The sequence below is a fragment of the Staurois parvus genome, unplaced genomic scaffold (genome assembly GCF_062004578.1).
Source record: "Staurois parvus isolate SC_StPar_1 unplaced genomic scaffold, SC_StPar_1.0 ptg000361l, whole genome shotgun sequence".
NCBI classification, from domain to species: domain Eukaryota; kingdom Metazoa; phylum Chordata; class Amphibia; order Anura; family Ranidae; genus Staurois; species Staurois parvus.
Window position 1 is genome coordinate 755,351 of NW_028318157.1, and position 23,276 is coordinate 778,626.

The following is a 23,276-nucleotide window of genomic DNA, read 5'->3' on the forward strand; positions in this document are numbered from 1 at the left end:
AAAAAGTTGAAGAGTTTAATTCAGCTTTAAGCAATGTTGACAACAGTCAAGCAATTCAAGTTTTTGCGTAATTAACCCACACTAGGATCTCAGTATATGTGACAAAGATCAACAGATAATGAAAAATAGTGTATAAAAAAAAACAATAAATAATAAATATATAGTGAAAATGTGAAAGGAAAATATGTAAACAAAGACTTAGATTGCCAATATTCAGTTGTGCTCTAATCTTCTCAATTATCCATCGTTTCTTTCATTTCAATGTTATACTCTGAAGACGCCCTGTGGGAGGGGTGAAATGCGTTAGCAGGGATTTCTGGGGACGTCACATCCAGTAGCTGTAATGCACGCTAAGGCGGCATTTCTGGCTCAGTATTTCTAAGTGCATATAGACTTCTATTGCTTTGCAGTAGAATCAACAACTGTTGGTGAGTGGGGTAACAAAGGAGGGGAGCACCGCACCAGCAATTCCTTTGAAGAATGGATTGCACAAAACACTTTTGAATTGCACTGATATTTATGACAACCCAATAGAGACTGTGTGTTTCGACACTAGGCACATTTGGGCACAAGTTGCATATTTTTTATATTTTTCATGTAAGCAACCTTTATGTAATATATTCATTTATATGGTTAGAGTGTAGGTTGTCTATCTATCTATCTATCTATCTATCTATCTATCTATCTATCTATATATATCTACACTTTGGGTCACGTGGAATGTTTGACATTTACTAGTAGATGGCGGGGCGGTAAGTGGGTGTAACAATCAAGCAGTGTAGTTTTTAATAGCAAAAATGAGCTCTATCATTTTATGGACATACTGTACTTATTGTATTTTCCAAAAAAAAATCTCTTTAGTTGTTTTGTTACTTAGAGAAAAGGAATAGTCTCTGCTCCTAGTATGCACCTCAATAGTGAGTCAGTTTAATTAGTGGGAAAGATCAAGTGCAAAAGTCACTAAGCATAGGCTTTCCACACTGCCCCGAGCAAGCCTTTGCGCTTGTTTTGTATTGCGCAGAACTGTGCTGATATGCCAATTCTACATCTCTGCACTGTTTTCCAGCATCTGCAGCTCACATGGCACCTGGGGCAGTGGGTTGGGGGGCATCTTGACAGCTGCATTATCTGTCTCTTAATAAAGAAAATCTACCTGAAAATAACTCATCGGCTAAGCAATACAGAGCATCCAGAAATGTGTCTTCTAGCTTCTTTTTCTGTTTGTTGTGCTCTTCCTCTTGTTTTAAATATGGCACAGAATTTGATGTGTAATCCTTCAAATAATTCACACTTGGTTCATCTGCGGGAATACTTAAGGGATCTGTACTGGATTTTGCAGTGTCATTTTGTGCTTCCTGTATAAAACAAATTCAAGATTGTTATGTCAGCACCTGAACAAAACAGCTTACAAAGAGGTAAAATGACAGCTGTATATATACCATTGATAGTCACTACAGGACCGAAATTTGGGGACACCTACCCCAATGCTTGCTAAAATCCTAAAATACCTTGGTAACCCAATATGTGCCTAGGTGCTGTGTAGCTTGCAGAATAACAGAAGAATTCAAAGCAGGATGGTATAAGACATTTTGTACACCTGAAATGTTCATTTTGTTTCATTTCAGATGCAATCATTCACTGAAGAATTGCCTTTTGTCATATTCATTATGTTGAACCGATTTGTTTAGTAATTTCGACATTCGATTCATATATTTGTTGGTCTAGGTCGATTTGAAAAATGTTGCAGTTTTTCCCAAAGATTGCTATATATACGATATGTTATAGAATCGGAAGGATTCAATATTTTCGGACACTAGTCTAACCCACCAAGAGAAATGACATGAGTTGATTGGACAGTATTGACTGGCATCATATGCATCTGAATTAACGAATGGAACAAAATTTGGATCTATTCATTATCTGAATAAACGACAAATTCGAAAATTGAATTAATTTCCCCATGGGCCCGAACTACTGTCGCATCATGTGACATAATTTGAATGAAACGTATGCATTCATTATTTTCAATCTAACTTTTTTTTCGGATTCCTTCACATTTGTTACTATGTCCGTTCAGAGATTTGTATACATCTGAATCTCCGATAATTACATTTTCATCCAAAAACGAATTGTAACAAAACAAAGTGCCCGTCTAGATGGCAAATCTTAACACAATGGATTCCTATATAAAGGAGGAGAACAAGAGTTTAAGTTTACAGAAAGGAGAGCTAGTGTTTAGGTAATTCATCATTTGCATGTTTTTTCAAGTCTTTCTCTTCTTTTGTTAAGGTTTTCCTTTTCTTTAGTGTCCTTTCCTACTGCACTCTCCCAGAATTGAGCCTTTAGTGCCCTGGTGCTTTCTGACTTTAGTCCCAGAAATTTGAATTTTCGCAGTGGGATTGACAGAAGGGACCACGTCCCAAAACTTCTAAGACTAATGCTTTGATTGTGTATTTTACATACAAGGGACTTTATAGGTACCAAATAATCAACTTCTCATATTAGTAAAAAACAACAAATTGTATGTAATAATTAAAAATACTGTGTAGTGCTACCCCCACAGAAGCCACTTCATAATTCGGGTTCTCTGTTCTGTGTTTCAACTCCAAGAACAACCTCAGTCCCTCTGATACACATGGTTGAATGAAAGTTACTGCAAGCTCTTATAAAAACACAAATATAGATACCTTTAACTTGGTTGTGAATTAGTACTAGGAAATAGACACAAGACCGTTTACTGGCAAAATAATCTGGTGTATTGGTGAAGGTTAGAATTAGAGATGAGCGAATTATTCAAAAATTCGATTTGGCTGATTCGCCGAATTTGCGGGAGAAATTCGATTCGATGCGAATTTATTCGCCGCGAATTTAACTTATTAAAAGGGTTTCTAGGCTTCAGAGAGCCTTTATATTAGTGCAGAACACTGTACCTTTAATTTAAATGCCCTTGGAGTCTGCTGGGGAAGAGAAATAATACTGTCAGTCAGTATGACATGCAGATGAGTGCCGTCGATCTTAGAATCACCGCACACTTCACTCATTTGGGCAGTCACGGGGCACGACGAAGAAGAAGAAGAAGAAGAAGAATGAAAAGAAGAATGAAAAGAAGAAGAAGAAGAATGAAAAGAAGAATGAAAAGAAGAAGAAGAAGAATGAAAAGAAGAAGAAGAAGAATGAAAAGAAGAATGAGCAGAAGAATGAAAAGAAGAATGAAAAGAAGAATGAGAAGAATGAAAAGAAGAAGAAGAAGAATGAAAAGAAGAATGAGAAGAAGAATGAAAAGAAGAATGAAAAGAAGAATGAGAAGAATGAAAAGAAGAATGAAAAGAAGAAGAAGAAGAAGAATGAAAAGAAGAAGAAGAAGAATGAAAAGAAGAATGAAAAGAAGAAGAAGAATGAAAAGAAGAAGAAGAAGAAGAATGAAAAGAAGAATGAAAAGAAGAAGAAGAAGAATGAAAAGAAGAATGAAAAGAAGAATGAAAAGAAGAATGAGAAGAATGAAAAGAAGAAGAAGAATGAAAAGAAGAAGAAGAAGAAGAATGAAAAGAAGAATGAAAAGAAGAAGAAGAAGAATGAAAAGAAGAAGAAGAAGAATGAAAAGAAGAATGAAAAGAAGAGGAAGAAGAATGAAAAGAAGAAGAAGAATGAAAAGAAGAATGAAAAGAAGAAGAAGAAGAATGAAAAGAAGAATGAGAAGAAGAATGAAAAGAAGAATGAAAAGAAGAAGAAGAAGAATGAAAAGAAGAATGAGAAGAAGAATGAAAAGAAGAATGAAAAGAAGAATGAGAAGAATGAAAAGAAGAATGAAAAGAAGAAGAAGAAGAAGAATGAAAAGAAGAAGAAGAATGAGAAGAAGAATGAAAAGAAGAAGAAGAAGAATGAAAAGAAGAATGAGAAGAAGAATGAAAAGAAGAATGAAAAGAAGAATGAGAAGAATGAAAAGAAGAATGAAAAGAAGAAGAAGAAGAAGAAGAATGAAAAGAAGAAGAAGAAGAATGAAAAGACGAATGAAAAGAAGAAGAAGAAGAATGAAAAGAAGAAGAATGAAAAGAAGAATGAAAAGAAGAAGAAGAATGAAAAGAAGAAGAAGAATGAAAAGAAGAATGAAAAGAAGAAGAAGAAGAATGAAAAGAAGAAGAAGAAGAATGAAAAGAAGTTGAAAAGAAGAAGAAGAAGAATGAAAAGAAGAATGAGAAGAAGAATGAAAAGAAGAATGAAAAGAAGAATGAGAAGAATGAAAAGAAGAATGAAAAGAAGAAGAAGAAGAATAAAAAGAAGAATGAAAAGAAGAAGAAGAAGAATGAAAAGAAGAAGAAGAAGAATGAAAAGAAGAATGAAAAGAAGAAGAAGAAGAATGAAAAGAAGAAGAATGAAAAGAAGAAGAAGAAGAATGAAAAGAAGAATGAAAAGAAGAAGAAGAAGAAGAATGAAAAGAAGAATGAGAAGAAGAAGAAGAAGAATGAAAAGAAGAAGAAGAAGAATGAAAAGAAGAAGAAGAAGAATGAAAAGAAGAATGAAAAGAAGAAGAAGAAGAAGAATGAAAAGAAGAATGAAAAGAAGAAGAAGAATGAAAAGAAGAAGAAAAAGAATGAAAAGAAGAATGAAAAGAAGAAGAAGAAGAATGAAAAGAAGAAGAAGAAGAATGAAAAGAAGAATGAAAAGAAAAAGAAGAAGAATGAAAAGAAGAAGAAGAAGAATGAAAAGAAGAATGAAAAGAAGAAGAAGAAGAATGAAAAGAAGAAGAAGAATGAAAAGAAGAATGAAAAGAAGAAGAAGAAGAATGAAAAGAAGAAGAAGAAGAATGAAAAGAAGAATGAAAAGAAGAAGAAGAAGAATGAAAAGAAGAAGAATGAAAAGAAGAATGAAAAGAAGAAGAGAAGAATGAAAAGAAGAAGAAGAAGAATGAAAAGAAGAATGAAAGAAGAATGAAAAGAAGAAGAAGAATGAAAAGAAGAAGAAGAATGAAAAGAAGAAGAAGAAGAATGAAAAGAAGAAGAAGAAGAATGAAAAGAAGAATGAAAAGAAGAAGAAGAAGAATGAAAAGAAGAAGAAGAAGAATGAAAAGAAGAATGAAAAGAAGAAGAAGATGAATGAAAAGAAGAAGAGGAAGAATGAAAAGAAGAATGAAAAGAAGAAGAAGAAGAAGAATGAAAAGAAGAAGAAGAATGAAAAGAAGAAGAATTAAAGTACAGCAAAAAGTGTATCTGCAGAGAGCTCCGCTATTTCTGACAGTTCTCTGACAGTTCCTTCACATTTACAGCGGTTGAAACATTGTATCTATTTATTTCCGAATAAAAACATCTGTATCCTAAATGGAAACAAATAGATACAATGTTTCAACCGCTGTAAATGAACTGTCAGAACTGTCAGAAATAGCGGAGCTCTCTGCAGTGACACTTTTGCCGGCTGATCGGGAAAAATTCGATTCGTGCACCCGAAGTTTGCTAAAATTCGGATTCGATGCGAATCGAATTTTTCCTGATATTCGAAACGAATTCCACTTCGCCAGGTTCGATTCGCTCATCTCTAGTTAGAATAATAATGGTTTGAGCATAAATGAGCATACAGAAGGCAGGTTCAGAGAGGTTCAGACACAGTCTGCTAGACAGTATAATCACTGTGCCAAAGTAACTTAGAATACAGTTCTGTACCACTAAACTGGAATCAACACATAAATCAGCAAAGTCAGCAATAAACAGTCCATATGAGAACTAACTGAAATGTGAATAATACTATAACAAGCCTAGAGTTTACTATGAGAATAGCTAGAATATGGTGCAATATCCCCTGAGAGGTATCTATTAGCATAAGCAAGAGGTGAAGGTCTCTGTGTAGCAGCTATAAAGCGACAGAGTTCTGAGAATGAGTGCCTACGAGGCCCGGCAGCCTTAGCAGTGATCGGCTTGAAGTTGTCAATGAACTACCACGGTGCTATGGAGTGTCATGGTAGTTCATTCAAGCTTCCTGTCAGAATATCTGCTTGGCCACACACACCGTATGGCAAGCAGATATTCTGACAGGTCTGCAGGAGACCTGCATAGCATTAGCGATCTACTGATACTGGTGCAGTGCTTTACAGGATCCTTTGGACCAAAATAATAAATGCACATTTTTTTACCTGTAAAAAATGTGCATTTATTATATTTGTCCAAAAGGTGAACTTATCCTTCAAGTGCAAAACTCATTGAAGCAAACGACCTCTCCCCTTAAGTCTTTATGTGGTTTCATGACTGAACAATTGGAAAGGCGAATAATCATGTCTTATATCATGATGTTACACTTCTTGAGGGGAGGGGTTATATATGGAAGGTCTCTGCACACAAAGCTCACGTTATGACAAATATGACACTAAAAGCTGGTCCTTCCTTATGCAGAAAGCTTTTTATATAATATATTTTTTAATTATGACACAAAATTTGTATTTTTTTTTTTACTATTGTGGGAAGTTGATTGTTTGGAACCTTTAAAGTCTCTTGTATGTAAAACATCTAAGTATCTGTATTGGTTCCAGGCTATTTAAAAGGAAGCCCAGAAGTACTTTGCAATACCATTGCTTCCACCACACTTTAAAATGCATTTTCCAAATTTTCCAATTTAGGAACAAACCGATTCTTGTGAATGCCTTGTACTGGTACTAAAACCCAACTCCAATTTAGCAATATCCTCTACCTCCCTGCAGTAACCTAAAAAAAATCCAGGATACATACCTTAAAACCTGGTTTCTTCCTTTCAATAGAGTGATGAGCAGTGTCCTCCTTCTCCAGTGTAGCAGGAGCATGGTCTTCACTGCTGTACAGAATGGCGCTCATGTTGTGAGCAGATGTGTCTTCTAGTTCACTGCCAGAAACATGTTTGGCTAACAGAGAAATATGAAACGAAGTAAAAGTGTTTTAATTTTACATTAAAGTATGAAAAAAAAATACTTCAAGTACTGACATTTGTTATATGATGTTTTTGTAATGCAACCATTAGCTATAAAAAAAACATACATTTCTTGTTCTTCTTCTTGCACTGGAACCTATTGGGGCCATCACTTTTATACCAGCCATCCGGATCAGCAGTGCTTTCATCAACCTTATCTTCAATCTCAGCTTCAACAGCTACATTGTCCTCCGGTGCCAGCTACAGTCATTAAATTAATTAGTTAATAATAAACAAGCTCATATCAAGAAGACTATATACTGACTGCATCTACTAACAATCATTTTAACTACCCCAATTCTCAGCAATATTACTGTTGGTTATTTACTAGTTGGCTGTTGCAGTGGGGAATACCAGGTGCATGTGACTAGCACTTTTTTTTAGGATTTGTCCTTCGACCACATACCACCAATGCTGGAAAATGACACTGATCACATGACTGCCTGGAAGAAACCTGAATTTAAGGTATGTATCCTGGACTCGAGCAAAGGCAAGCAGCCTAAGTGATAAAAGGCATAGGTGAACCCGAAGCTCCAATTTCTACATTTAATAACTACCAACATTTAGGTGGAAGTATACAAAAATAGGTGCACACAGAATCTGGTGCAGCTCTGCATAGAAACCAATCAGCTTCCAGGTTTTATTGCAAAATCTTAACTGAACAAGCTGAAGCAGGGGCGGACTGACAACTCATGGGGCCCCCGGGCAATAGGGGATCATGGGGCCCCTGTGTCCTTGCCCAAACTCAAAAAAGCCTATAAAAAAAAGGTACCAGGGGCATTTCATGGGGCCCCCTACTGACCCTGGGCCCTCGGGCAGTGCCTGAGCGCTCGAATGGTCAGTCCGCCCCTGAGCTGAAGTTAGAAGCTGATTGGTTTCTCTGCAGATCTGCCCCAGATTTTGCACTCTCCAGGTTTAGTAAATCTCCCATTCAGTAACGTTGGTGGTTTCACAAATCAGGTATGATTATGCACAGCTGCACCAGATTCTGTGTGCAACAGTTTTAGTAAATCCCCTCCATTGAGTCTTTACATTTTTTTCCAGATGTTTTTCTTTAGTTTTTGTAGAATGGGGAAGGGTTGTAACCTGTCACATTTTTATTGCATGAGAAATAAAATTCTTTGCATATAATTAATTCATCTTCATTGTTAGTTTATTCCACAAATGAGATGTTTTGATTAAAATGTTTTTGTATTAATTAGCACGTATTACTAGATGATAAAAAAATGAATTAAATGTTTGAGATTAACTACTTCAATACCGGACAGTTTCACCCCCTTCCTGACCAGGCCAATTTTCACATTTCAGCACTGTCATAATTTACGTGACAATTACTCAGTCATGCAACACTGGCTACATAAATGATAAAAAATTAATCCGGATACAGAGAGCTCTCTTTTAGTGGTATTTAACCACCACTGGGTTTTTTTATTTTTTGGTATATAAAATAAAAAAACACCAAAAAAAAACAAAATTTTTTTAGTTTGTTATGAAATTTTGCAAATAAATTATCTTTCTTCATAAATTTAGGCCAAAATGTATTTTGCTACTTTAAATAATATACACTGATTTTTTATTTTATTTTTTCAGTCTGGGTGAAAGTTATAGAGTCTACAAACTATGGTATGTATATTTGAAAATTGATCAATCCTGATGTGTACTGATGAGATGTACTGACGAATCTAATTTCTTGAGGGCCCAAAATGCCAGGACAGGACAAATACCCCCCAAATAGCCCCTTTTTGGAAAGTAGCCACCCAAGGTATTTATTAAAAGGCATGGTGAGTTTTTTAAGTTGTAATTTGTTGGAAAATTAAGAAATAAAATATTTTTTTTTCACAAAGTTGTCATTTTAACAAGTTATTTCTCACTCACAACATAGGCGTACTTACACATAATGCAATGCCTCACGAGTATGGGGATACCACATTTGTTAGACTTTTTCACAGCTTAGATCCATAAAGGGGTCCAAAATTCAGGGAGCACCTTCGGGCTTTCAAGGAGCATAAATTACACATGCAGGACACTGTAATTGGTATGGAGGTGATTAGGGACAATAGGACTGGTGTGGTGGTGATCAGGGACACTGACCGATGACAGTATGTAAAAAAAGAAAACTAAATTATATATTTTTTTTAACATACTGTCAGCAGAGAAAGACAGTGTCACCATAGTAACACTTTCTTACTCTGGGGAAGTGATCAGGATTTGTTTTTACACTTCATTGCTTAATACAGTGATGATCAGATCACTGTATACATACTAATTTATAAACGCTGAATGCACTGTGATTAGCCACAGCTATCATATGGTGCAGGTCCGCTGTGATTGGGCCATGCACCATGTGCTGTGACCAAGCACAGAGATCACAATACTAAGCAATGGCTAAAAATGACAGCCATTGTTTACAACTGACATGCAATCACTGTGACTGGTCACAGAGATCCCATGGTACCAGGGCCGTGCACAGCAATCCGGTACAATGATCTGTGTTTCACTCTGTCTGGTTGTGGCAGAACATTTCACTGTGTGGCCCTAGGGTGCACATGAGGCATGAGAACATCATATGACGTCCATCTGGAACGAGAGCATACGCCCGGCTATATATATATATATATATATATATATATATATATATATATATATACAGGATATATATTGATAATGATGTAGGTTTCTGGGGGAGCAGGTTTATTAGGATAGATTGCATCTGGCTTTTTTCACATTTGGCTAGAAAAAGAGCATGAGCTTGAAACCTGCACACAATCTGTTTTGATATCAGTCTAAATTTTGTAATATTAAAGGATAAGTTCACCTTTTCTAAAAAAATAATACATTCCAGGTACAGATTGCAGCCTCTCAGGTCTGCCCATACGTTCAGGCAGTTTTAAATTGCAGGAAGTACCAATGAACTATGAGAGTATTGCCTTCGTACATCATTAAGAACCACAAGCCATCGGCTGCGTTGGCCAAGAGTAATTGTAGTTCATTAATTCACAGAACTTTGTGAATTAATGACGCAGATGTCTGGGTAGAGCCATGAACGGCCATGCTGTGTTTAAAGTGTGACAGAGGGTGGGGGAGGAAACTGGAGGCAGCAGCTGGAACGTGTTACATATTCCACCTCTAATATTTATGGAACATGTAAACAAGGTAAACTTAGCTTTTAATTAAATATGCATAATATGTTTGTTATTAGCCCTGAAGAAGGCAATACAGATCCCTGAAATGTGTTGAATCCTTTTGAACCATAAATAAACATTTTATATTGTCAGAAAGATGGATATTTCCCTGACTTCCTTACCCCTTTGGATATAGTATTACCTCTCTTCCCTCTCTTCTTAAGGTGTAGAGCTCATGATCTTGTACTTTTACAGTTTTTCAACAGTCTATGTTCCCATTAGGGAGATTTAAAAAAGTCAACAGATATTCTAATCCTTTCCTACTTTCTCTTAAAAAATGTATTCAGCCTAATGGGATACCAACCAAAATACAAGAATCCTGTTTTATGTGCAGTAATAACACACAATATAAATTACTTACATCATGATCTGAGAAGGCTCTACTAGACAGTTCACATTTCTCCTCCTCATAATTAATAGGGGTAAAGAAGAAAATGGGCTCTGCTTTTTGATGGTGTTTGATAAGTTTCAACAGTTCCTGAAAAAGAAATATAAATCAGTTTACAACAATTACCCTACCAGGAAACAATAACATTTTAAAGGCCACTAAAATCATATGCACGGTTTAAATTAAATAAAAGAAAATACAATTTCTGACAAGCCATTGTAGCACCTTTTCTTGCCAATAGCCTGAATAAGTAAGATATTCTTCTCAGAGGACTAGTGACAACTCTCCCAGTAGAGATTATATAATGGAACGCTGGGAAAAAGTTATTTTGTATTGGATAGTGTAAGGATGGGTTAGAACCTTTGGTGGAGATTTCATTTTGCCAGAGGCAATTGTTATCACAACTGAAAGATACAGTAGGTGAGCATTTCCCAAAAGGGATACAGAGAGAAATGGAATATCTTCACTTTGTAGGGTGAGAAAGTTTTAGAACCTTTGTCAATTTCTTGCTATGCATCCTGCTTGGTATAATGTCTTCTCTGTACCAAAGACGGTGGTCACTGAGATAGGAAGTAGGGACAAATTCCTTAATGTGGATGCCGACAGGTAAAGGAACTCAGGAATTCTATTATCTCTGCAATACATACACATTTTTCCTTGTTGGGTCCCTTTAAAAATGCTCCAAGTACTAAAAAATACCTGCTGATTTTGCCAGAATTGTATTTAGCTCCTAATTTCCAGTTTGAGCTGACAACGCTGCTTCTTCTGCATTTAAATCCCAACCAACTTTATCCACCCTGCCTGAGTTCTCTGATACACTACAAAACATCTCCAAACTGCTTGGGATTTCAGTTCAGCAGAAGCACTGTTGTCAGTCCAACATGGAAGTTAGCAGCAGACTGAATTTCTAGGAGATCAACAGGTATTTGTACTTGCAGCATTTTTTTTTCAAAATTCTTCTTATTGTGTTTAAAACAAGAAAATTAACAACAATCTCACCATCAGCTCAGTGTAGACAGAACATACAGAACATACAAACAATTACACAGCCAAAGTATTAGGCCATGCAATGCCATATCTATACCATCTAGGTTACTTGAATAAACAATTAAAAAAACAAACCCCAATAGACAAACTCCCCCCTCCCCCAGTCAGTCTGCGCATAGTACATTTAAACTATAAAGTAGTGTGTTCAGATCAGGGAGATATCCAACAAGGGGCTCCAATGTACTTTCCTAATCCACAAAATAGATAGCCTAAGTTATAAACAAATTAGGATAATGAGAAGGGCCCCTTTTAATACCCTAGCCTAATGCCGGCCATAGACGGTTCGAAAATCGGCCAATTCTTCATCCGAAAGATTAATCGGCTGATTTTTGCACTGTTAGTGGGTTAATTCGGCGGCCGGTTTTCACGTTTTTTCCACTTTTGGATTATCAATCATGTTGGAAAATGCGTGGAAAACGACCGATTTTTGCGTTAATGATGGTCAAATCGTACGATCGTTTTTGCGAAAAAAATATGCGCATGAGCCGTGACCTGGAAGGAAAAGAAGTTTTGCCTGTTATATGGGATGAATCTTATGACTTGTTCGGGCGATTTTCGTAATAATTGTTGGTTACGTCGGTTTAATGAACGACCAATGTTTCGTTTATCGGACAAAAAAACGGCCGGTTTTCGAGCCGTCTATGGCCTGCGTAATAGTCAGTCTTCCCATGGCACACAGAAAGAATGGGTGGTAATGTCCCCAGCAGTGCATTAGTTAGCAAATCCTACAGGTCACTAGCAGACGGTCAGAGCTTTAGATACCCCCTATGCTGAAGTAGAAGGGGAGGACAACCAGGCCTGCCATACCTTATTGAATTATTTCCCGCAGCCCCAGGACATGTATGTGGCTTGTAATAAAGTATCATGGAATTAACCAGGCCTTTCCAATACTCCACCATGGAGGTACCGATTTCTTCCAATGCAAAATGATGGCTTTGCAAGCATAACACAAAAGGATATTCAATAAAGTTCTGTGGGCCACCCCCCCCCCACCAAACCTAGTAAACATACAGCCACAGTCTGTGGAACAACTTGCAGTATTTTTAAAGAGACAGTTAAATGTCCCTTTGCAAAGTAAAAATGTACTTTCTAAGCGAACAGGCTTTATTCCTTAAAGAAGCAGGAATTTTTTTTTAATTGCTTGTTTTTGTCTAGGGGTGAGGAGAGAGGAGATATATTTACCAAATTCGCGATGCTTCAAGTGCAAGACCAGCCCCTGCCGCTCCCCCCCCCCCCCCCCGCAGTCTAGCAGTCTTGTGTGGTGGATTGTTCCTGACATAATCAAGCCTATAGACTGGCTCTGGACATGAAAACGGCAGGAACAGTCCACCACTGGACATGGGGAGCGCAGTTTTTTGAAAAAACGAAGGATCAGGGGAGTATAGCCTTTTTGTGTGCCCCTGGACAAAATGAGCAGTTAACCCATGCAGTTCGGGCATAGCCCCACTGCATGGGAAAAAAAATTCCCACAGTTCTGCTTTAGGTAAACAATAGCATCATTATTGTCACACCACTTTGGATGTGATAACTGTCCCTTTGGTTATATGCTGTCAAATTGTTGACTGACCCCTCGGACCCTCATATTATGCCTTGTGGCACATCAATTGTCATGACACCTTTAATGGTGAGACTACATGGAAAGTTGGCAAACCGTAGACAGCACGAGGGTAAACAGGGTACAGCAGCTTGGTTCCCACCTATCCAGATCCTTGCTCCTATGACATAGACACCTAGCTCTACTGCCTTATTAAAGCTATGAACAGGTTTTGACAGGGGTGTGCTATGCCCTCTGTCACCACCACTCTCACCACTTACCTACCTCCCCAAAAAATAACACCACCGCTAAGCTTTCCATGTAAGTGTAGAGGGGCCTGACACATAATTGGACTGTGAGGTAACAATGCCATTTCTGAACCCCTACTTTTTCTCTTCCTAAATTCTAGGTATGTAGAAGCAACATTTTTTTCTTCCTACGTTTGTAGAGACATTTTCCACCTACACCTGGCATACAGTATACATATGTCTATATGTCCTCCAAGTGCATATTTAGTTAACACTTAATACTGATTCTGAAATGAAAAATTAGAATTGTACAATTTTTGACAATTAGTTTTTTAACCACTTAAAGTGGAACTTTAGTCATAAAATTAAGTCCTAATTAATCATTTCAGGCTGGCTCCTCTTGCAGGTATGTAAAACATTATAAAAATGTGCCTATACTGTTTAACCCATTCCCAACCATGCTATAGCCAAAAGATGGCTACAACGGTCGGCTAGTTTTAGAAGGGCGTCCATGGACATCCTCCCAGAACCAAACCCCCCTGTGCCCTCTTGGGCGCACACTGCGAGCGATCTGTGATCGCTGTGTCCTTCGAACACAGCTGATCATATGACTAAGGAACATGTCATTCATAGTCACTTTTACCATGTCCAATCACAGCTGATCACAGGGTAAATAGGAAATTCCTGTTATTGGCAGTCCTCTCCTCATGCAGACACAGCGTGAGGAAAGAAGAACCGGTAAGCAGCATTTCACAAGGGGACATCTACACTGATCATCAGTGTCCTGGTGATCAGTGTATCCCCATCAGTCTGGCCAATAGTGCCCAAGCTGACAGTAGCAGAATTTTACCAAACTCTGCGACATCAAAGATGCGGTTCATTACTCACCCATGAACTCTGATCTTCACCTCCAGACACCAATTTATCTCTGTGTGCTCATCCTTTATTAAACATGTTAGTTTGAAGTTTCAATCAGACAAACGGAGCCTCAAACCAAGCTGCATCTGTTGACTCACCATTATAAGCATCATACAAATGATGTATTGTTTGCCTATGACTATATAATGTTTGGGTTTTTCCTTTTATGGCATATTGTATTTTGCTAAAAATTCTAAAAAAAATACTTTTTTGAAAAAAGCATCATACATAATAGACCAATGCATTTCACCTAGATTTGATCAGAAAAATAGGAATACTATGCAATTTTAAAACAGGGCAAATATGATGCTTTACACAGGGCTGAGAATGAGGCCAATATATTTTATCTGTGCAGCTGTTTAGTAGGGATGCTGATCAGAGACATAATATAAAGACAATCATTAGAGACGACATCTATAATGAGCAGTTGAAATGCATATCAAAACATGGAGCAATAAACATCTAAAAATGGGAATCACATCAAATGTTACTTTTATGTAAATATTAGAATAATAACTCAAAATAGTTATTTATTTAAAATTTGCTATACATTCCCTTTAGGCCCCTTTCACACGGGCATTTCATATGTCCATTTTTCATCTGTCCATTTATGGATGAAAAACGGACACCCATGAATTTCTACAGACTAGCGGATATCAACGGATGATCATCTATTTACATCTGTTAATGTACGCATACATTAACATTCATTTTTTTGAATGGAAGCAAACCCTATTTTTCTACTGGAATGGAAGAAAAAAGGATGTAAACGGACAAAAAACAGATGTAAACTGATGTGAACTTATGAAAACCTGTTGTGAACTGATGAAAAACTGATGTGAACTCATTTGTTTTTTCTTGGAAAAAATGTGACTGAACTGATGAAAAAAAACAGAATGCCCATGTGAAAGGGGTCTTAGTCTATTGACTGCTGCGTTTTGCTACATTGTATTGCAATTGAAAGTAAGTAGACATGCAAACAGAGGAGCTGGTGAAAACAAAGCTTTCCCCCTCCCAAGCTACTTTCTTTTTTTTTCTACATAATGTTTTTCCCCAAAATTCACTTGTAATATTACACTCAGGTGCATGCTGACAGCTATTGTGCATATCAGCCAGTTACCCTCATACTGCAGTCTCAGACTGTATGACCACCTTTAGAAAAGCAGAGTCTATATTTCTTACATCTATAAATGTATCCGGTTTGATTCCAATGGCTTGAAAGAACTGGTTGTCTTCTATTTCTGCTTCTTCTAAAGTTGCAAATATTTCTAAATCTTGATACTCCTGAAAAATAACAGAACTTTGTTTGCTTTTGTTTTAAAATTTCTTTGACTATGTTTATACTATAATTCGATTGATATGATTGTGTGGCTACTTACAGTAGGGTGGCAATGGATGCTGAGGAAACAAAGATTTAACCACTGCAAAATTTAACCACAGTGTTCTGCTGAATGCCAATGTGTCACTTGGAAGAGCTTAAGTCCTGGTTTACACTGATGCGGTGCGGAATTTGCAGTGTTTTCAGTGCGAATTCCGCACCGCATCACAATCGCACTCCGTTCATGCGAACCGCTGCGGGTGTGTATGTTAAGTTAACAACACCTCAAAAGCAGTTTGCAAAACGCGATGTGATCTTCAGAATCGGATCGCATAGGTGTAATTACCCATGCGATCCGATTCTAGTGCGGACCAAAAAAAGGGTTCTGCATGTTTTTGGTGCGGGTGCGGTGCAATTAGAGTTATAAAAACTGTATCACCTGTCCCAGGGTCCAGCAACGTGCTCATCTGCACCGTCCCTTCTCTCTTTTTTCTCTCCCTGGCGCCGGTATCTCAACTATAGCCACCAGGCTGTGAGAGGTTGCGGCTTCACAGCCGGGTGCCCACTGTGCATGCACAAGTCACGCTGCGCATTCTGCTTGGTCCAGCAGTTTTCTGGGACCTGTGAAGGTTCCCAGGAGACTGCGGAGGAAGGAATGCTGCGGCAAACTGAGCCGGAAGTGGGACCCCTCCCCCCCAAAAAGTGCCAAATATGGCAGTGGAGGGGGTGAGGAGGCAAACAAGCAGAGCTTCCACTTTTAGGTGGAACTCCGCTTTAACAGTCAAAAGCTTACCATTACAATGTTATAGATCTGCCTGAAGTCTTTCACACTTCTTTCTGTAATCCACAGGTTTGCATTCGAGGAACCTTCTTTAGATACACTGATCTTGTATGTATTTCTGTCCTGCGTTGGACTCTGAAAAAATGAAGTTACATAAATTATCTACTTGCATTTTGCACTTTCGTTAAACCCAAACTCTCAAATTGTGTGGTGCGAAATGCACAATAACATAACAGTCAGACGTGAACAGAACAAAGTCAGTGAGGTCTGCAATGCTGGGTTCATATCTTTCATGCCTGTTGGATCTGCAGCTGTCTAAAGAGTGACAGCATCTGATTTGACACAATCACTGTTCAAACAATAACGTTCAGATGAGTTGTTTCTAAATTTACTTTTCCTGAGCTGGGTGGAGCCAGTAGGGCTACCAACTGTTGGAATTTCATTCAGTTTCTAGCTAGCCTTAAGTTGGCCATACATGGATTGAAATTCAACCAAGTTAGTGGGGACTGGCCAAATTTCAATCCATGTGTGGCCACTGCAGTCTGTCGATCAACCTCTGTTCAACCACTCTGTCAGATAAAAGCTGTTCAATCAGCCCTGCAGGCAATAGGCTGCAGCACTGATTATTATTATTATACAGTATTTATAAAGCGCCAATAGTTCGCTCAGCGCTGTACATTACAAAGGGAGACAGAACATGTGACAGAACAATACCAATACAATGCAAAACATGAGGGGATCAAGGGCCCTGCTCTTTCGAGCTTACGATCTAGGAGGATCTGTGTATTCTAACAGCATGGGAGTCTTCCAGCTGTCAGAATACCATAGAACAGCCCCATTCATTTATCCAATGTGTGAATGGGATAATTGGTTCATTTTTTTTCAATTATCCCACTGGCTGAATGAAAAAAAAAATGGAACCATGTATGGCTAGGTTTAGTTAAGGACTTTAAGTAGAACTCCAGGCAAACAGCAAACTGAACAGATGAAATGCATACTGTATACGTTTACTGTTTTACCTTCCATAGGATTTCTCATTTTGGGTAGTTGTTTTTGTGATGCACAAACATCTATTAGTCAATGTGGTCACTCTGGTCCTGGTTCAGTATGTCTACATCCTAGGTCAGCTACCTAAATCAGCTCCTTGCTCTAACTTTTACAACTTCTGCTTTTACAGTGAAGTAAACACCCACTGTCTTCTGTATAAACAAATTATATTCTCTATGCTTTCCAATTTATCATTTTCAGGTTGCACTGAAAGGCATTTAGATGCTGATAAAGTCAGGTATAACAATACATACACCTACAATACCTCACAGATTTTTGCAGTCCACTTTTCTTGTAGCCATTTCCGAAGGACATTGTCAATGACTGATGATACCAGATCATCTTCAAAACTTTCAAAGAGCACCTGAATAATGAAATAAAAACACATACATTACACTGAGAGGTGTGTCTGTTATAAAGCTAGCTATAGACATAAGAAAGCAGTTGGTCATGTGAGCATGATCAGAATGACAAGGACAGAGGGCAGTACAAAGGTAGCTGAATTGTTGCAGGAAAACCCATTGTGATCATACAAAACAAATCAAACATCAGCATGCAGCATTCTCCTATGATATACTGTATACTGTCTAGGAAAGTCTGTGGCAGTCTGATGGTATCCACAGATATGGGGGTCTGTCATCTGATGTATTTGTAACTGGTTAAATGGAGCAATGGCACCTCACATTTATGGACTTTTTATGAGAAGCGTTATAACAGTAGGTAAACACAATGCAAGTTATTGTGTTTTAAGAAACAAGCATGCATGGAATGATTATCTTTCTAGGATTCAATTTTTCTATTCTTGATTTGTGATTGGCCACACAAAAACAAAGTTGTTTAGAAACTTAAACTTAGTTATTGTTTAAAGTCCTTACATGGGATTCTATAAAGTTAAAATAGAACATGGCCATCCTAGGGCCATTATGTACCTTGGCATCCAGCGACCCTTTATACACTCAACCACCTCCCTGGCCTCACCTCCATTACACAGGACCTGCACTCATAGGGTAAATCACTATTTTCCTGGTTTTGGAAGAGCTGCCATTCTACGAATGAACTCCTTACCAAGGCTTCTACCCCTTTTCCAAACCATACCTATACATCTCCACAACACCTTCTTTTCCAATATTCAAGTAATGTTCTGTAGGTTATGTGGGGTCACAAACCACCCAGATTTAGCATGCAGACTATTACTAGACCTTCACACTTAGTAGGCACTGGCTTGCCTGACTTTGAAAATAATATTGGGTATGCCATCTCACGCACATAGAGGACTGGATCATCCACTTCAATTCTAAAAATTGCACCCATATTGAACATAACGGTTTTCAGAATTCCCAATCAACTCTTGTTCCTGGGTTAGCCAATACCTGCCCACTTCCATAACATCCCACACTGCCATAGGACTGGAGCACCCATTTATTATGGAATGTAAAAAATGTGCAACTTCTGATGTAACTGGCCACCTGACCTCATTAAAAGGAAACCTGGAATTTCCTCCTAACCTAGCCAGAAACTTTCTGACCACATAACATTCACATCCCAGATTCACTGTCCAAAAGTTTTTTGACAAGGGCACTTTTTGCAACTTAAATGTTCTTAATGAACTGAACAAGAGTGACCCAGGGCCATATCAGATGCACTTTTCAAATACAACACTTTCTAAACTCCCCTCCAAACAGATATCGCTTTGCATACACTCTTATGCCTTTTGAATTGTTGTGCGTCTCCTCAGACTCCCTTTCCTATCTGATATTGATAATTTACGGTAACCTGTTCCAGTCCTTCTCTCCAAAAGACTTTCCCTATTCTCAAGATTGGGAAACAGACCTCAATCAAGAACTGAGAATGAGTGGGACCGCGTTTACACTTTATAGTGGAAAAGCTCCAATAACGTCAATATTCAAGAAACCAATTGCAAGCTTAGGTCTAGATGGTACCACAATCTCACTGTTCTGCACTGCATACCCGCAGACATCCCAGACATGAGTTGGAGGTGTCACGACTCCTCTGGTTCCCTTCTATATGTCCTGTGACACTACCCAGGTATTCAACTATTCTTGCTTAAAGGCCATCACCTCATTAGAGATTATATTGACATCATCCTACCTTGTCATCCCGCTCCATTCCTACTGCACCATACTACCACGGCCATTAAAAAAACAAACTTTTGTCAATACCCCATTTGCTAAACGCAGCCAAACAGCAATAGCAAAAATCAAAATAACTCCCAACCATCTGAAATTGGCTGTCCCAGATAAATTTGATGTACACCATGAAAAAACTGATCCACATTAGCAAGGATAATATCCCACATTTTTCAAAATCCGGACCAGATGGCACTTCTGCAGCACACAGTCATATAAAATGCACCCACTGCATTGGCTTTCTATGCTTGATCAGCCAACTCCCTCAATTACCAAGCTAACGCTACTGACTGGGGTTTGCTTGAAAGTTGGGAATCTCTCTTGGTGGGGTGTAGGAACCTCTGAACCTCCCCAGACTCCCCCCTTCCAGCCCCCCCTTCCAGCCCTCCTAGCCCCACCTCAGCTTCTTTCTGCTCATACCCCATACCCTACCCTCCTTATATTTTTGGAGATTTTACATTCTACCCTTCACTCACTCACTCAATAATTCTTAATGACACCCCCACACATCAGCAAACACGGAACATTTTCATACACAGGAAACCTCATGGTGCCATAGGACCATATGGTTCTATATGGCTGTGTTTTTAAAAATGGTCAGGGACTTCTTGCTTCGTGTTTCTCGCAGGTACAGTAGCCCATTCAAATAAATGGGCTGCTATGCCCGAGTAAACGTGCAAGCCCAACCCATCCATTTGTGAACCTACTGTGAGATCATATTTACCTTTATTCATAAGTTATTCCTAGATGACAGTTAAATTGTTACTAAACCCAGGACCCTGCATTCACTACATCTGTCTCCCACAGTGCACACAATATGGAAATCCAATTGTTTTAGGAAATATAAACAGCTAAAAACCTTTTCTCATCAGCAGTCTTGTGACTTCTGTCAGTGTCCAGCAGAGCACTGATTAAAGCTTGAAGGAGGAGTTCTCATTCTCCCCTGCGAGTGCTGATTGGCCCTGTGCTTATCAAATGCACTCTCCCAAGAAAAAAAAATATCTCTATTAATACACACCAAATTAAACATGTGCAGCTTATCTGTTCTATCAGCAGATGAATTAGGGGACTGTGGAAGAAGGGGAGGATCAGAGAAGTCAAGATCAAACATCCTTTTTACCCAATGCAAGGTTAATTCCTTAGGTTTCACAATGAGTATATCAAGCATGGTTTACTGCATATACAGACTGATTTAACTTTTGTGGGTTTAGTAACAGTTTAATAGAGAAATATGTACAGTATGTTTCTAGAGAACGTATATTTCTTTTAGCATCTAAAAAGTACATCTTTAAACCGATGTACACAATTGTTTCAAAAACATGCTTATTAAAATCAAGAATGTCATCACAGCTACGTAGTCTTTTCACCATATGGGCATATAACTGCATTTGTGCTTACTGTATTTGTACAGCCATCTGTACAGTCCATTGTGTCCTCCTCGATACTAGAAAGTAATCGAAATGCTGAGTATTCTTCAGGCTTTTTACATTTTGAACGACCTCCTAATCCTTAAAAAAAAAATGTTATCTTATATTGAATTAATGTTTCCAGAAGGGCTGCTGTCTATATTAAGGAACCAAATGTTTAAATGTTTGCAATCTACAGTATGAAAAGGTAAAGTGTATGAAAAGCCAGAAACTATTCTATTCTGTCTACATCGCTGTTGGATTTGGGTTCTGTTCACTTCCTCTCTGATAAAACATTGTCACTGGGACAGGAATTGAGGGGTAAGGCTGGCCATGCATTAATTATTTGTTTTTATTGAACCAGCGAGTTGAAAGTAAGAAAATGATCCGATGCGCCCATCCACACATTCAAGGTGGATGGGGGAACCACTCCCACTGTGCTATTGTGTTCTGACAGTGGGGAGACTTCCCTGCCATCAGAATACAACGATCAGTGCTGCCAGCTCTAGCAGCACTGATCATTCAGGAAAAACCCAACAGGCTAGTTGTACACAAGTCGATCGACCAGTCTGCCTATACATGGATCGAAATTCGGCTGAACCGGATGAATTTGGATCCGTGTATCACTGCCCTAATGTCTCTGACAGAACCCCGGATAATGGTAAAATCAAACTTTTCCTCATTCTTTTTAAATCCAAAAAAGGTCTTGCCTGGACATACACTTTAATCTGACTGCATCCTTATGATCCTTTCAACACCATTGTTCCCAGCTACATTATGGGTTATAACTAAGGCTTTTTAGCCAAAACACATCAACTTATTGTATTTTTGATGTAATTTTTTGAGGTTGTTTCAATAAAGAGGAAGATTTTAGCGCAGTGGCACTCATGTGAATCTTTTTTCCTATATAGTTCCCAACTAATTCTCAGGAAGGACTCTTTTGGGACCAAATATTTTTGTAACTCTTTCATGCTCAGGTATCTCTCTTTTCAGCCTGATGTATTATCCTCTACTAAATTTTTTTTATATTTAACCACTTCAAGTCCAGACACTTTTACTCCCTTCCTGCCCAGGCCAATTTTCAGCTTTCAGCGCTGTCACACTTTGAATGACAATTGCGCGGTCATGCAACACTGTACCCATATGAATTTTTTAGCATTTTTTTGAGACAGCCAAAACTTTATTTTGGTGGTATTTATTCACCACTGCGATTTTTATATTTTTTTTCTATATAAATGAAAAAGTCCAAAAAGTTTGAAAAAAAGTGTTTTTCTTATAAAATTTAGCAAATAAATAATCTTTCTTCATAAATCTTGGCCAAAATGTATTCAGTTAACTTTTTAGTAAAAAAAATAACCCAAATTAGTTTATAACCAAAAATTATAATTTTTCAAAAACATTTTTTACATTTTTTTTTTTTTTTTATATTATTATTTATGTTTGTTTGTTTTTTTTATAACATATCATCACCCATAGTGACACTGTATTACTTGTGGGGGGTGATGAAGATTTTTTTTTTTTTACACTCTTTGCTTTTACACCCATAAAGGCTGTAAAAGCAATCATTTCTCCTTCTCTCTGGCTGCATTCTTGCAGCCATTGAGAAATACTGTGAGAGCTGTGATTGGTCACAGCTTGTCACATGGTACAAGGCTGTCGTGAATCATGTGATCTCTGTGATCATTCACAGATTTCACACGTAGTAAGCAATGATGTCAGAAGTGACATCTTCCTTACTACTATTCATGTGATCACTGATTGGCCAATCAGTGATCACATGATCAAGACCTCACACAGAAGTCCCAAACAGCAATCAGTATAAAAGACACACAGAGGTCCCGTAAAAGCAATCACCATGTCGTGGTGCCACGCGCTCCCAGGCTAAAATGGCAGGCACCGTTTATGAATGGCAACCGCTCCTGCATAGCCGTTTATATACATGGGCCGGACGGAAGTGGTTTTTAACTAATAAAACTGTTAAATAGTACTAACCTTTCATCCAACCTATAAATTATTGTATTCATTATTTTGAAAAGCCATATAAGGGACAAGCTTTTTACTTACTTGTCTGGTGACCTGTTAGCAGAAACCTCACTCTGTAGCAAAGTTGAAAGCACCGATCTTATTCAACTCCTTGGGTTGATCGAATAGCATAAGAATACAGTCTTCATGTATTTTATGCAACAACTACATCAGTATTCAGAAGAGATATATTCTTCAACCAGTAGATGGCAGTGTTTGTAGGTTTGTAGCTGCATCTATGGTATGCTCTAAGCCTTTTCTCTGAATAAATTTCCTGTTTCCTCGTTTCAGTGAAGCAGAAAAGCACATGTGGACTG

The 23,276-nt window shown here is 38.0% G+C and overlaps 1 protein-coding gene across 1 annotated transcript in view; it reads right to left on the reverse strand.

Annotated features, from left to right (window-relative positions):
* Nucleotides 1-23,276, reverse strand: part of LOC149456473 (uncharacterized) — a 78,763-nt gene that overhangs the window by 16,930 nt on the left and 38,557 nt on the right. Inside the window, exons 8-15 of the mRNA XM_089684906.1 lie at nucleotides 20,930-21,039; nucleotides 17,650-17,748; nucleotides 16,350-16,472; nucleotides 15,421-15,522; nucleotides 10,465-10,581; nucleotides 6,990-7,122; nucleotides 6,708-6,856; nucleotides 1,154-1,355 (exon numbers count right to left, since the gene is read on the reverse strand). Coding sequence (XP_089541032.1) covers nucleotides 1,154-1,355; nucleotides 6,708-6,856; nucleotides 6,990-7,122; nucleotides 10,465-10,581; nucleotides 15,421-15,522; nucleotides 16,350-16,472; nucleotides 17,650-17,748; nucleotides 20,930-21,039 — 1,035 coding nt within the window. The remainder of the gene's footprint in view (nucleotides 1-1,153; nucleotides 1,356-6,707; nucleotides 6,857-6,989; nucleotides 7,123-10,464; nucleotides 10,582-15,420; nucleotides 15,523-16,349; nucleotides 16,473-17,649; nucleotides 17,749-20,929; nucleotides 21,040-23,276) is intronic.